Here is a 14,691-nt window from a genome sequence, read left to right as displayed (position 1 = left end):
ATGATCAGAGAAGAATGGGGGTTATCGTATGCTGAGGCTGCTAAGGGGAAAGAAACGAAGGGTGGAAGTACATAAGGAGCCGGAGAAGAAAAAGGACGGAACTAGTCAGAGTAATGTGATCTGCATGGACAAGAAACAATTCCTGGCCTTCATTGCCGTGGTTATGATGTGGGATCTGGTTTGAGTGGGAAGACGGAGAGGACTGAGATGGTGCTTGGCACTGCTAAGAGGTCCCTGGATGAGATGGATGTACCTTAACATGGATCTAGTTAAAACACTGAGGGATGTGTTTGCGCAAACTCAAGACAATTGGGCCGGGTGAGAAGAAGAAGAATACTCCCTTAGGGGGGTACGGTGGTGCAGTGGTAAGCGCTGTCGCCTCAGAGCTCGAAGGTCCTGGGTTCGATTCCCACCTGGGACGCTGTGAACGCTGAAGGAGTGCGTGCCTGTCCGCATGTCCTCGAGTGCCCACCGCCCGGGTTGGGTCGTCAAAAGGGCCCTTCTGTGTGGAGTTTGCATGTTCTCCCCGTGCCTCCCGGGGGTTTCCTTCATATAGGAACCCCCTTCACCAAAACATGCAATATCCTGGTTGCTAATGTGGTTCCTCCTCTGGCCGTTAGGGGCGCCTGTTCAGAGGGAGGGGAACTGGTTGGAATAGCGTGAACCTCCCACGTGCTATGTCCTGCCGGTGAAGCTTCCCCTGTCAGGCGAAAAGAAGCGGCTGGCTAACTGCCCATGTCTCGGAGGAAGCATGGAGCCAGTTTCGGCTCTCCCCAGATCCGCAGAGGGTGGAGCGGCAACCAGGATAAATAAATTAAATTAGCACTAATGGGGGATAAAAATGGGATAAAAAATAAGAATACTCCCCAACTGTGAGAGGCAGCAATGTGCCGCAAGGCATCCGGTCTGCCGGAAAGCCATTAGAAGGAGAAGAAGACTGAATGAATGAATGAATGAATGAATGAATGAATCACTCCAAAAAGCCTTCTCTTGACCACGGACTGCGAACGTGGCAATAGACAAATATTTTGTTTTCACTTGCCGAAATCTGTAGGCGGAGCTAATTTTAAATTTAATGTAATTCTCTATGCAGGAAAAAACATAAATTCAAGCACTTTCAATGACTCATGTCTATTTTCCAAAACGTTTAATACTTTTATTTGCGTTTTTCAAATTCAAACTTTCAAGGTTTTTAACAACCCGTGGGAACCGTGCCCCCCCTTCAGCTGCAGAAAAAAACCACATTTCACCTACAATGGCCCCCAATACTCTTGTAATGCACGTAATATACAACCTCATACCTCATCGACGACCACCAGTCCCAGGTTGCCCAGCCTGTCAGTCTCTATCAGAGAGTTGACCAGGCTGTGGGCCTTCTCTATTGTAGCAATGTAGAGGGATCTTCTGTTTCTTCTCTTCACCGGAGGGAATCTGCCCTTGCTGCCAGCGTACTCCTCCACCATGAAGTCCAGCTCCAGGCCAAAGCTGGCTAACCCACGCACCTGCAGATACATGAGGAGAGCTGAAACTAACAAACTAACCATGCAAAGAATAATGCTACCACCTACTGGCCTTCTTTATTAAGACAAGTGTCAGTTTCTTTTGCAAGGCCTGGTTATTATCATTAAGCCCACCGGTACCTTCTCCTGCACCAATGCGACGTATGGTAAGATGAAAAGAGAGTCTTTCTTCCTGCACAGCAGCTCTCTGAGGATGAGGATCTCTGCAACAAGAGTCTTCCCTCCACTGGTGGGCAGGGAGTAGATCAGATTCCTCCTCTCCTGAACACAGTCCAGGTTCAGACAGGTCTCCTGCCAATCTGACAAATTGCATACAATGATCATCAGATATAGCTGTGGTTTAGCTAGCATGCCATATATCTTCAGTTATGCTGTCTTCATTACTAAAGATTTAAAGAATCTGGTAGGGATGCACGGTGATATCGGCACGTCATAATAAATGCTTGAATTTAATTTTTGATTTCATTTATTTGTGGGACAATGCACATTAATGAACATTGCTGTAAATGTGCCAGTGTTAGCCAGATGGTTAATTTTCAACTGCTGTCCCTTGGAACTCCAGTTAGAATTGCCAGTGCCTCACACACACTGACAGGAGGAGTATTAACCCTAGCATACATGTCTTTTGATGGTGGGAGGAATCCGGAGCACCCGGAGGAAACCCACATGAACACGGGGAGAACATGCAAACTCCACATAGAAAGGACCTGGGACAGACCGGGGTTTGAACCCGGGACCTTCTTGCTGTGAGGCAACAGTGGTAACCACACTGAGCCTGAATAAATTAATGAATTAATAAATTAATCTTATAGTTTTGTTGAAAGAAGTTAGATAAATAAAAAGTATAGCATGTTTTACATAGCCTAAGTTGAAGTTGTTTTCTTATTGTGCCCAGTGAATGTGTACATTTTGAAAAGCATTGCGTCTGCGTCTGCCAGTGGGCCGTCACGATAAGTAGGCATACGTGTCATTTTCCACTAGAGGAGAGACTTGATGGTCTCTGAAATTAGGCGGGGGGAAATGTGAGCAGGTATCGACCTCGGCCAAAAGAGTTGGAACATATCGGCAGAAAAATCCAATACGGTGCATCCCTAGAATCTGGTGGGTGAGTTCATAGAAACAAACACAGCCGAAGACTAAATCACCGTATAAGCGCTTGATTCCTTTCAGTTTGCATATCAGGTCCTTCACTTTGGTGGGAAGCCCAAAGAAAGGGCCGAGGTCTGTTGTGTCTGCAGATACAGTCTCCATGGCCTGCATGGCAAAGCTGATCTCCTCACTGACCACAGCCTCCTTCAGCACCACAGTGCGCGACACACTGGACGGAGCTGCCGCATTAGACACCAGAGCTCTCTTCACCTGGTCGGTCACGCGTCTCTTCGCTTTAGGAGAACTGGCCCTTTTACTTCCAAAGGCCCGTTCACTTTCCTCCTTGATGGTCCCGTTAGTGTGTCTAAAAGGTGTAGAGGTTTTGTCCCCTTCTAGCAGTTTGTTCCTCTTTGCAATTTCAAGAACCTGCTCTTGAAATTCACGCTGCGAGGCTGGCAACTTCAATTCCTTCAGGGATTCGTCTCTGACGTCGTCCAGGATGGAGTCAGTAAGGTCATCACAGGCCTGTTTCAAGAGGTCGTCTTTCGATGATCGCAACGATGTGAAGTCAGCATGCGGCTGACCCACAGGGGCAGTGTCGGCTGCACAGTGGAGGCCATCCTGCTCTGCGTATTCCAGTTTAGCCAGGAAAGAGCTGTCACCCAGGATGCTGTCGTAGTCCCCAAACAAATCTTCGTTGTCACTACAATACTAAGAAAAGCAGGAGAGTTAACTGGCAGTTCTGCAGTTAAAACATAAGTCCAATGATCAATACTGGCAGCACAACATACCTCAGGAGCTTTTGTGTCACCCATGGCACTGGTGAACACCCGCTTCTCTGTGCTGTCAGGACATTGCCCTGATGATGTAACCTTAACGTTATCTCCTCTTTTTTTGGCAGGTGTCAAGTGACTTTTAAAAAGAGTGTCCCTTGTCCTCTTCCTTGACGACACTCTTCTATTAATTGCTTGCTTGTCAGCATTCATTATTGTCCAGGCTAAGCTAACGTCCAAACAAACAGCAGGCTAACGTTAACAGTGGTGGTGCAACGGACCACATATCGCTACGAAATTACATATTTTTGTTAGCATAGATATATCTATGCTAATTACAAAAATATTGTTCAAGTGCAAAATAAAGATAACCCAGGCGGTTAGCTTAGCTTGCTATGTTGACCACAGCTGGTCACAACGTAGCTGAGCTGTCAAGCTGAAACAATCAAAGCGAAAAATATAGCTAAATAAATAGTTATATCCGTGAATACAAGCCTGAGGCTTCAGCCAAACAAAATTAACAGAATAGCTACAGTAGTTAGTTAGATCATAGTAGTAGAATGATGTCGCCTAGATGGTAGACGGACGGGACACGTTTGAAAAGTGTAAACATCTGCTAATGTAGCAAGAGAAGAACATGCCCTCACTTCCGTTTTCGGTTTACGTAGAACGCTGTTCTGTTTCGACGGGAAGTCAGTAAGTAGTGTTCGTTGTGCCCGTATTAATTGATAGGAGAAAACAGCGTCGGCTGAAACAAACTTCGCTTCGCTAAATCGTTGTTTCGAGTTGGGCTAAAAAACAAACTAAGGTCTGATATTTAAAACAGACTTCCGGTGAAGGGGACAACCGTGGAGGGGAGGCGTTCTCTTTTCAACTCTCTCATCTTTGTAGATGGTAACATATAATTCTGTCCGAATAACATTAGATGTAAATCTACATTAACATCATCATTTTAATAGCTATAAAATTGCACATAAAATATTTATTTTCATCTACATTCTTTATATTAATTTCGCTTATAATTATTTACCATGAACAAATAACTACGAGTAATAGGAACTCAGTCCCGGCCAAACACCGGGACTTTGTTGTTGTCGGACAACATCCTGTACTCTGTCAGTCAGGTCAAAATGCTGGCTCTGAGAGGAGTGCAAACAATAAAACGTGTTGTTTCGCTGTATGGAAATACAAGTAAGACTGCAATTATGCTTTAACATGTGATCGATTTTACAAGGTATTAGCTAATTATAGCCAGATTTATACTAAAGTGATGTGTGTCATCATAGCTACAGAGAATGTTGCTAACGCTAGCTAGCATTCAAAGTACTTTAATTAACCCTGGTCTACTTCACAGGTTTAAGGAGTCTATCAGCCACCTCAAATGTAACCCAACCAAAAGATGACTTGGTAAGCATTTTCATACATTGTTACATGACTGTTGACATGACATTACATGAAGCACAAAGCCCAATGATATATTCTTCATCCATAAGCCTGTGAAGATGGACAATCCATTCAAGGAACCACAGAAGGGATGCATTCTCTGCAGTGCCGGTGTCACAGTGGATTTCAAAAATACTCAGGTGAATCTAACACTGACTTGAATGTATGCGTCACTATCAGATGATAAGTAGTTATAGTATCTTTACCTTTTTTGGTTCCAGTTGCTGTCGCAGTTCGTATCCCCTCACACAGGCAGGATATATGGCCGCCACATAACAGGTGAGGAGCAGCAGGACAGGTGGATGCCTACCTGATGAGGGATGGGAATTGATTTTATTGATACCAATGCCATTATGGATTCTGCTTATCGGTCCGATTCGTTATCGATTCCCCATCAATTTTCTGTGGGGGAGAAACAGTAGGCCTCCACAGATTTTCAGCATGTTAAAATAAATTACTATGCTCCTTTTCTTAAAAGGATATACCATGTTTCAACATATTGTTTTCAACCCTCGAAATGATCATTTGTTACAAGTAGCACTGTTGTCACCTTTCTTCATGAAATCAAGCGATGCTTTGGACCAGTGGCATGTGGCCCGCAACCTTGCCTTCCTTAGGAGCCACATTGACCAAAAAATAATAATCATTGCAAGAGCTACAGCTAAAAAAGTCCCTTTCATTATTTAGATTTTTTTTTTTTTAATTTAAGTAGGACTTAAGAGAGCCACAACTACCCATAAAGGAGACGCATGTGGCTCTAGAGCCTCGGGTTGAGTATCACTGCTTTGGATAACTTCTTACTCTCCGCCATGACTCATACTATAGGTTGAGGCCACGTCTCGTCATAGACGCTGGTTTAGCTGGCTCAGCCCGGCTGGGGGCGTGGTCAGGGTGGGGTAAAAACCCCCGTTCTATCCATTCAGCAAAGTTAGAATTTAGCTGATAGCCCAGCCCAGGCAGACACGATCGGGGATTTAACCACCGCAGTAAACGCACATCTGAGCAGACGTCTTGTGTTCTGCTCTAGAACCCCCAAACCTGTAGTTTAGAGCCACAGCACCGTCTTTTGGTGAGTCAGCCCATGAGATATATGGGCGGTTTTACCCCACTCGCGCGCCAGCCGTTTAACATTTTGTGGGCGTTCCCAGACATGCGGACTGTCTCTATACGAGGGATCAGCCGAGCAGCATTTTGGTAAACAAACCGCGTCACTGGGTGGCAACGGCAATGGAACCCTATGGAGCACAAGTGGCGCGAGTGTCTGACTCTAGCCAGTTAACTCTGTGTACATCTTAAAAACTGCGACAGTTCACACAACTTTAACATGACATGCATATATATTGAACTCGAGCTACTTCTGCTCTCACTCAGAATGTCAAAATATAAGCGAAGTGATGTATAGTTTTTGAGATATTAACGTTTGTTTGGCACAACTCATATTAACTGCCGCGGGGTTCCGCATTTCTGGGTGGCAAGTGACGTCACGCTGATTCGTCCTATACATTGACGCCATGACGTCAATGTATAGTTTAACATGACGAGTTTTTTAAATTAGCAACTGTCAGAAAAACATGCTGGCATTGATAACCTCGGACAGAGGCATACGATTCAGGGTAATTGGACAATTTACCGGTTCTAAAAACTGTTACGGTTCTCAATACCCACCCCAACATTTTGTGCCTAGGCAAATTGATGTACAGTAGACCTGTGTTTTGTTTTCCAGGCTTGTGTGGTAGAAAACAGAAGGACGTCTCCAAAGCTATTAAGAAAGCTCACGCAATGGGTAAGTCTATTATATTTCCGATAGAGCCATACCAAGTGGCATCTGTAAGGTAGCTCCCAATATTTTTGTTTAGTTAACAAAAATTATTGGGAGCTACTAACGGTGTCACGAGTCTTCTTGAGTCTCATGTATATAAGTATATGACCATTTGAATAAAGTGTTTACACAACAATAGTGTGCAGTAGGACCAATAGAAGGAAGACAACCGGTCATTGGAAATGTTAACAGGCTGAACTCTGTGATCAGAATTCATAAATATGGTAGTTTTCAAGAACCAATGTGCTCCCTCCCCCAAAAAGTCTGGATTGAATTCACTCCGGTGCTGGATCACTCCATGACAGGAAGTTTCAGCAAAGTATAAATTGAACCATTGATTTCCTTTATTTTGACATGATCCTAGTGCACACAGCTAAAGGAAGGAGCTAATAAAGGAAAGCAACGGTTTTACTGGGTGCGGGTGTTTATAAATATGGGTAGTACCTTCCTTCCATACATTCATCTTTATCATGAAAGCATTTCAGATCGTCCTTTTTTTAAACTTCCTTTTCATCCCTCACAATCTAAATGGATGATCAGCTTAGAAATCATCTTAGAGGACACACAATAACTTGAGACAATTAAATGCCCATGCTAAAATTGAGGAAGAATAGACTCGGGGCTGAAATAAATTAAGGTGCATTCGAAATTAATTAAATTAAAGTGTGCATTACTTAAATGAAAAACCCACCCTAAAACACTTGGAACATCTATTGGCCTCACAGTGACATCTGGACATTTCCACCACTGGTGACAATATTGCCAAGCTATGCATTTGGGCCAATTAGAATAATGTAAGAGGAAAAATAGGGAATGTTGTATACAGTAGTAGTTCTAATAACTTTCCATTCAGATAAGTCTTTTTATACTGAAGTTCTAATAAGTTTCCACCTTCCCACCCAGGTTTCATGCCAGTGACCCACAAGCATCCGCAGTTTATGAAGGATCCCAACATCTGTGGTATCAGACAATTGGATTAGTGCATCAATGTTATACATACTGTGTGGAATGTGTATTAATGTGTCCATTAAAGTCTCACAATTCTGAATTTGATTACGGTTCAAATTGTGCATTTCCTTGGCCTTAAGGGCAAGTTGAATTGTGTTTGTATAATGAGCAAAGATCAAGCAAATACTGTGACATTTATTTAAAATCCACATCACACATTAAAAAAAGACAACAGAAGCATTCGGGACCAGTGTTCCTGACATAAATGTTTGTCACATTGACCAACTATAAAAAATAATCATTAGTTGCAGCCTTCCAATTGAATGAGATTTTATTCATTTATTTACATATAAATATAAGTCATACCCCCCTCTCCAGTCTTTCCTGTGTCTCCACTTTCAATGTCCCCCAAACAATTTATTGAATAAGAATTACACCTAGACTAAATGTTGCAAGATCAGAATTTTTGCCGTTTCTTATCCCCACTTGGCTGCGTTTTATTCAGCCTTTTACGAGAGAGGCTTCTGGCAGGCTGCGCTGCCTCGTCTGGATGGGACGACCTGGCGGCGGCATGGTCGGTGCTGCGGGAGCCCTCCAGCACAGGGACCGCCCCGAGGGTTAAATTCTGCTTCGGCGCGGGGACCGCCCTCAGGGTTAAATTCTGCTCCGGCACGGGGACCGCCCCGAGGGTTAAAATCTGCGTCTGAAAGAGAGGCGAGCAAACGAACATAAGGACCTCCTGGAGCTGCAGGTTCCTCTTGGGCTCGAGCGGGAAGGCGTCCGTGTCTGTGGGGAGAGACCAGATGACACACTCAGGGGAAACATGGAAATTTGTCCAAAGGTTTTTTCTTGTTCATTCAGGGACGTATTTAGGGAAAATCCTACACGCGATGGTCATCAACCCAATTACTAGATACATGTTAAATGTCGGCATTGTACGCGTTTCTGCAATTCACAGATCTGTACAATCTCAACGTAAATCTGAAACATGTCAGATTCTAAAACATGGCATTTGACATTTTTGAAACAAAATGGCAGTTAATTTGAAAACCTCGCTGCCTTTCCAATGCTAAATGCAATAAAACTAACAACGTTGGTTCAGTTTAGGCAAGTAAACCAACTTGGTTAGGATTTGGGTTAGCCTTAAATAACAAACACATTAAATGTGACTCACGGTTGAAATGTCGACTTTGGAAAGGTTGTGATCATGACTGGGGATCGAACACGGCTCTTTTAGTGTGAAAAGTGTTTACTCCCTCCATCCACCCTGAACACAACACCCTTACTGGCCACCGTGCTATTTCAATAGACTGACGTGTAGAATGTTGATATACACATATCTACAAACATGGTATGCAACGTATTTCTGCTTCAGAAACGTGATATTCTACGTATCCGTGATTGCCGAAAAGTGCAATGCTGACATGTTATTCTGGTGACCAGTGTTGGGGGTAACTCATTACAAAAGTAATATATGACATGTAATATATTACTTTTAGCAGTAACTAGTAATATAACTTATTACAATAGGATTTCAGTAATATTATACCAGTTACTTTGTCAAGTAACACAAGCTACAAATTGAGTTACATTTTCTTTAATCAAAGCACATATTTAAATAAAGATATGATTTCCTAATCAAAATGTGTGTTTTTATGCAAATAACCACTATAGTTGAGAATAACAAAGGAAAAAGATAACATTTAGAATTTTGGATGGTTTACATTGACTTTAGACGGTATAAATTCCTTTTTGGGATGGTTCCGGGGCGGCGATGTCATTCTGCTACTGCAGTTATTTGGGTGAACGTAATGCAAAAGTAGTGTAATAAGTAACCAGTTACTCTACACAGACAGTAATATTGTAAAGTAACTTATTACTTTCAAATGAAAGTAACTAGTAATATGTAGTATATTACATTTTGAAAGTAACTTGCCCAACACTGTTGTTGGTGACCAGGCTGGGGTAATGCATACCTCCTCCCAGTTTGTGCAGTCTCTTCTCCCGGACTCTCTTCCTGAGAGCTGAAACCTCGGCCAGCAGCCTCTCCACCCGCCGCTCGCTCTCCTCCACAGCGCCGCATGCTTCCTGCGTGGAAAAACAAGAGCCAAGAGTCAACCGACAGCCTGCCGAGCCCGGGACAACCTGGGACACCGCCCTCCATTCCTCACCTGCAGCTCAGACTGTAGGGAATCGTTCATTTTGTCAACTTCAATGACTTCTCTCACTGACCCGCTTGCGTTGAAAAATTTACACCTGGAGCAACACAGGAAGAGACATTCTCAGTTATAGGCGCAAAACGCACAAATACAAACATGGCGTCTCCCGTGGCCTTGCAGAGTAGTACCCGTGTTTCTTCATGGTGAGGGTGTAGCCCGCTGCTGAACACGCTGCGGAGACCTTCCAGTAAGACAGCTGCTCCAGCAGACCCAGGTTGTTCACCAAGATGGGAACGTTAACGAACCGTCTGCTCAGAAGAAGAAACAGCAGGTACATCAATATCAGAGCAAAGAGAGCGTGAATGCTGAGGTCTGCTAGTGACTACAAGATGGTAAACGCTGATATTGACAGAAATGATCCTGTTTCGGTCCATTTTAATGATATGAGACATGACATATCTACACTTCGTTTCTATGGTCTAGAACAGTGCTGACCAATTTGGGGCCCACGGGCCAAGTTTGGCCCGCGCTCTGTTTTGGTCTGCCACGGATTTGGGATTATATATATATTTTTTTATTTTCTACATGTATACTCTGAAAAGGTTATCTATTTATTGTTAATTATTGTTGTTGTTGTTGTTGGCTGTATGTAGGCTATAATGTTTCATCTAGCCACACCCACTCACTGTTCCCTAATCAAGCTCACCTGAGCAATTTTCAGGGTGTGGCCAGCCTGTATATATACCTCACTGACATGAGTCAGTCTTTTAAAACCTGATGAAGGTCTAGCACCGAAACGTTGTTTCCCTATTTGTCTTCTAAAGTTTTTAAGGTGTGCAACAGCTCTTTCACAAACACTGATATTGCAAATGTATTAACATTATACATGCAATTTAGAGATGTTGAGACTGCAGCCATAACCCTAATAAAAATTATTTGTATTTACAAAAATACATTTATTGTGGTTAGTCTTAGATGAACACTAGGCTTGGGCCAACACACACACACGGCACCATCTGTTGCTTGGATCACAATTGTAAAAGCTTTGAAACTCTACTAGTGGTAGGGCTGCCCCCTATTAGTCGAGAAGAGTCTTAGTCGACCAAGTTTTCATTAGTCGGTTAGTCACAGGAAGAAGAAAAGACACTCAAACTCCATTGAGGAGCTGTGTCTTGTGGTTAATTTTGACGCCATCAAACTACAAAGCAAGGAATCTGTGTGTGAGCATATCTTTCCGTTCGTCCGATCTATTTCACACTTGGCAGGTGTATTACTAACCCTAAGGACGTGCAACGACTACTCACTTAATCACATTCACTATCTTAGTCGACTAAGACAATCTTTGGTCGAGGACAGCGGCTAGTGGCTACTAATCTACTAGTGGTAGGGTAGTAAGGGAAAAAAATACGGTTAATCAGGAATCAGCAAATTAATGCCAAATGTCCATTGTAAAAATTGGGTAAAAAAATAATCAAAAACCTGATCATATTGTATACTGTGATATTTTGGGGGGGCAGTATTCTGGATATTGCCCAAACCTTTTGGTGTGCGTGATCATCATTGAACAGGGAAGTTAACAAACAGACCAAACGTATACGTGTTCATTTAACCCTCATCTGTGTGGAAAACATGAGTCTCACAGTGTTCTGACCTGCTGTGTGAGATGAAGGCAGCGTAGTCCGTCCTGTGAGTGGAGCCTGTTGACGTCAATTGGCTGGGTGTCAGCAGCAGAAAGACCATGTGTGGATTGGACAGTGCCCCCTTCAGGTTCTCGTGGACGACCTTCTCTCTAAACGTAATTTGCTGATCGGTGTTCCTGCGCTGTCTGTACCAACCAATCACACTCTCCTCCAAAGTTGAACAAAACAAAACAACCAATATAAAGTTTTGAATTTGAGACAGTTGGTGGTTTTATAAACAGGGTTCTCACACCTTCTTAAAGATCTGTTGCAACAGAGATTTTTTTTATCATGAGAACTAGCAGGACTTACAGCAGCTCACAGACGACAATTAAAATGAGAGGCTTGAAAGTGTGAACACTTCTCCACTGTGCTGTGTTAACCCTATGCACTAATGTTAAGTAAAAGCAAATATCAAAAGAAATTTAATTTCTATTCTTGCACAAAATATATAAATTCAAGCATTTCAATGACCCATGTCTATTTATGTCTATTTTCAAAAACTTTTTCTCTTCTCAAATTGACAAACTTTCATGGATTTCAAGGACCTGTATAATAAATACCAAATTACAACTCCATTGTGAACTTTTTGGACCCTGTTACTGTATTAAGTTTGGTGTTATTTAGAGACGGTTCCACTGACTCACCTGCTTATTGTCTGCCAACATCTCCTTTATTACATCCTGGTTGACCTCTCCTACTCCATTATAAAAGCTACAGGGAGATGAAAGAATAAGACATTAATAATCGAATGATTGCTGGTGCAATAACTAGTGTCAGCAACACTTAAGCCCAAAACGCACAGGGAGCGAAACAATTTCTGCCCCTATAGTGCACTGCAAGCATCAGATCTGAAAGGTATACACCACAGAATGACAGAACCATCAGTATTTTGGGGGAAAACCCACTAATTTATATGTAGGCACTGGGCAGGCACAATGGCCGATGAAAAAAATGTTGTTATACTGTCGTTTTGAGCCGCTGTCATTCAGAGGCTGTTGGATCATCCTACCTGTCTGCTGTGCAGAGGGGGAGAAAAAAAGGCAGCGCTGCGGGACACCAATCTAATCTCATCAGGACATCCAGGGATAGGCTATATTTTGCTAGCCAATGTGTTTAGAACATTCTTCTCACTTTGTAGTCTTGCTATAGTGTAGCGTATTTACGGTACATGGTTGCTGTATTAAACTGCCGTGAGATTTGTTTGAGGAGCAGCGAGACAGACAGGGATGGAAGTGGGCAGAGAGGGAGGGGGGGGGGGGGGGGTGGGGGCTCAGAGCGCTTTGGTCACTGCTGGAACCTCATTTGACGCTACAAAATCGAAACAGGTTCGGAGGCAGTTTGAGGCGCGTCAGAACGCTCTTGGTGCGTGTTCGGCCGTTTAAAAATAATGGGTGGACTTCAAAACGCGAGCGTCTGATGCTCCCAGTGCGTTTGGGGATTAAGCAAATCCCTGGCAATAAAAGTATTTGTGGTATTAATGATTGATCTAAGTTCAGATGAAATTGTGATAGTGACGTGTGATTCCTTCCTACAATGCAAATGACTCCTCTGAGTCTCAATATGCATGTTTGATCTGCTGTGCAGTACTTACTTATTCTGTTTATGGCTGGTTATGTGTTTTTGGATACCTGGAAAAGAAATCAAGACATGTTATGTGGCAATCTGTGTGTGTGTGTGTGTGTGTGTGTGTGTGAGAGAGAGAGAGCGAGAGAGAACAAGATTAAGAATAGTGCAACTTACTATATACTTCCTCAATATCAATGTGATCCGCTTGAGAGTCATTGATGGTAATATTCTCTTCAAATTTGAACTCGCCGAGAATGAGACCTTCCTGCAAAGCCAGTAGATGGAATTGTTTTGTTTTATTCATGTTCTAGGGTAGATCACTCATTTCAAAAAGTGTTCTTTCCTTAGCAGCAATGATAAAAACAATTAAATGCATCACTATATATCATTATATTGATTCATATTTAATAAGAAAATATATCTATTAACATTAGAACCAGTTTTTGACCAGCAATGGCTTTTGATATGTGGTCCTTTTCCAGATAGCTATGGGTTCAATAGACTGACTGTTGTCAGACTCAAAAGACAAGTAAATACATGCCTTGACAATCTCATGTGGAGGGAAATCATTGTAACTAACGTTAGGTGAAAACTTATTGATTTAAAAAAATGAAAACAAAACTTGTATTCACAAATATTGTCTGTTTTGATGATGAAACATTCACATATAACTTTAGTAACACAGTAAGATTATTTGTGTTTATGCTTTTGCATTCAACAATCTTAATACATGTGTGTGGAGTGTAGTATTCATTTTCTAATGTTTATTTATTTTACCAGGCACTCAATTCCTACTACTAGGCTCAGACAGAGAAACAGAGCCCTAGCTCCCATTTATATACTGAAGATTCCATGCAACGTTAACGTTATTCCCTCTATAAAATCACACCAAACTCCATTCAAATTAATCTGACAATGTCCGCCCAATACGGTTGTGGACGGCACTGTGCGTGTGAATCAAGCCTGCTACAAGTTGACGTTTGATTTAAAAGATATGCCGAATTCAACAGTAGGCTAGACTCAAATTATCTTTAGTTGTGTTTCACGCCGGGCTATGTGTGCCAGTGCAACTTTAAATTCGCGCGATATCTTAAACAGTTATGGAAATTAACAGTAGTAGTGGCAGACTTGTTGTGTTTTTGACTTAAAACCAAACACATCATGTTTCAAGTCAGAAGTTGAAATCCTAACTGTCACGCTAACTTGCTTAAAAGTTGTCAAAACAAACTGCAAGGACGCTTCCTGCTTTCCTCACCCGGGCGGGAAACATGTTAGTATCTAACGTTAGTACGTTAACTGGTGCCTGGGGACAACTGATCAACCTTATGTGTAGCGTTACATTGCTGAGTTTAGATGTAAAGAAAGACTTCCAATCCTCACCGCGTCTGAGTCGCTGTTAACATGCTGAAACATTAATGAAGCAAGAACAATCCCAGACATGCGAACGCTCCGCTCCGCCATGTTTGTTGAGACGCACTGGACTGGACTCTGGAGCGAGAGAAAATATGAAAAGTAATAAAATAGAATGTTGACAGAGACCTGATTTAAGTTTATTTTGGAATTAAATAGGGGTAGGACCAGATAAGCAGAGGCTTAATTTCCTTTTCGAACAAATACTGTTATTTTTATTGCAACTATGATTAATATTGTAGCCTACATTATTATGTGTTTTCCTTTTTTTGTTTTAAAATG

At 42.4% G+C, this 14,691-nt stretch overlaps 3 protein-coding genes across 4 annotated transcripts in view; 1 reads left to right on the top strand and 2 right to left on the bottom strand.

The window, feature by feature from the left end:
• helq (helicase, POLQ like) overlaps positions 1 to 3,595 on the bottom strand; it is a gene marked incomplete at its 5' end in the record, with an annotated part of 19,973 nt that extends 16,378 nt beyond the window's left edge. The window contains 4 exons of one of the 2 annotated variants that reach the window (XM_083639041.1): positions 1,302 to 1,502; positions 1,641 to 1,819; positions 2,666 to 3,320; positions 3,401 to 3,595. In XM_083639041.1, coding sequence (XP_083495167.1) covers positions 1,302 to 1,502; positions 1,641 to 1,819; positions 2,666 to 3,320; positions 3,401 to 3,595 — 1,230 coding nt within the window. Of the gene's footprint in view, positions 1 to 1,301; positions 1,503 to 1,640; positions 1,820 to 2,665; positions 3,321 to 3,400 lie in introns of those variants that run through there. The other variant, XM_083639042.1, reaches the window with a different exon arrangement.
• An 897-nt stretch (positions 3,596 to 4,492) lies between these two features.
• On the top strand, positions 4,493 to 7,683 carry mrps18c (mitochondrial ribosomal protein S18C). Its single transcript, XM_083638936.1, has 6 exons — positions 4,493 to 4,573; positions 4,737 to 4,789; positions 4,876 to 4,965; positions 5,047 to 5,104; positions 6,549 to 6,608; positions 7,548 to 7,683. The coding sequence occupies exons 1-6, from the start codon at positions 4,513 to 4,515 to the stop codon at positions 7,622 to 7,624; spliced, it is 399 nt and encodes a 132-aa protein (XP_083495062.1). The 5' UTR covers positions 4,493 to 4,512; the 3' UTR covers positions 7,625 to 7,683.
• A 208-nt stretch (positions 7,684 to 7,891) lies between these two features.
• abraxas1 (abraxas 1, BRCA1 A complex subunit) lies at positions 7,892 to 14,465 on the bottom strand. The gene is made up of 9 exons (XM_083638935.1): positions 14,380 to 14,465; positions 13,174 to 13,264; positions 13,025 to 13,061; positions 12,078 to 12,144; positions 11,403 to 11,599; positions 9,940 to 10,059; positions 9,764 to 9,848; positions 9,569 to 9,680; positions 7,892 to 8,378 (listed from the first exon to the last, which is right to left on the bottom strand). Exons 1-9 carry the CDS (start codon positions 14,458 to 14,460, stop codon positions 8,050 to 8,052), a joined length of 1,119 nt encoding a protein of 372 aa, XP_083495061.1. The 5' UTR covers positions 14,461 to 14,465; the 3' UTR covers positions 7,892 to 8,049.
• Positions 14,466 to 14,691: the final 226 nt, after the last annotated feature.

Source organism: Poromitra crassiceps (assembly GCF_964638095.1).
Source record: "Poromitra crassiceps genome assembly, chromosome: 6".
Taxonomy (NCBI): Eukaryota; Metazoa; Chordata; class Actinopteri; order Beryciformes; family Melamphaidae; genus Poromitra; species Poromitra crassiceps.
This window is presented reverse-complemented; position numbering and strand designations above follow the sequence as displayed.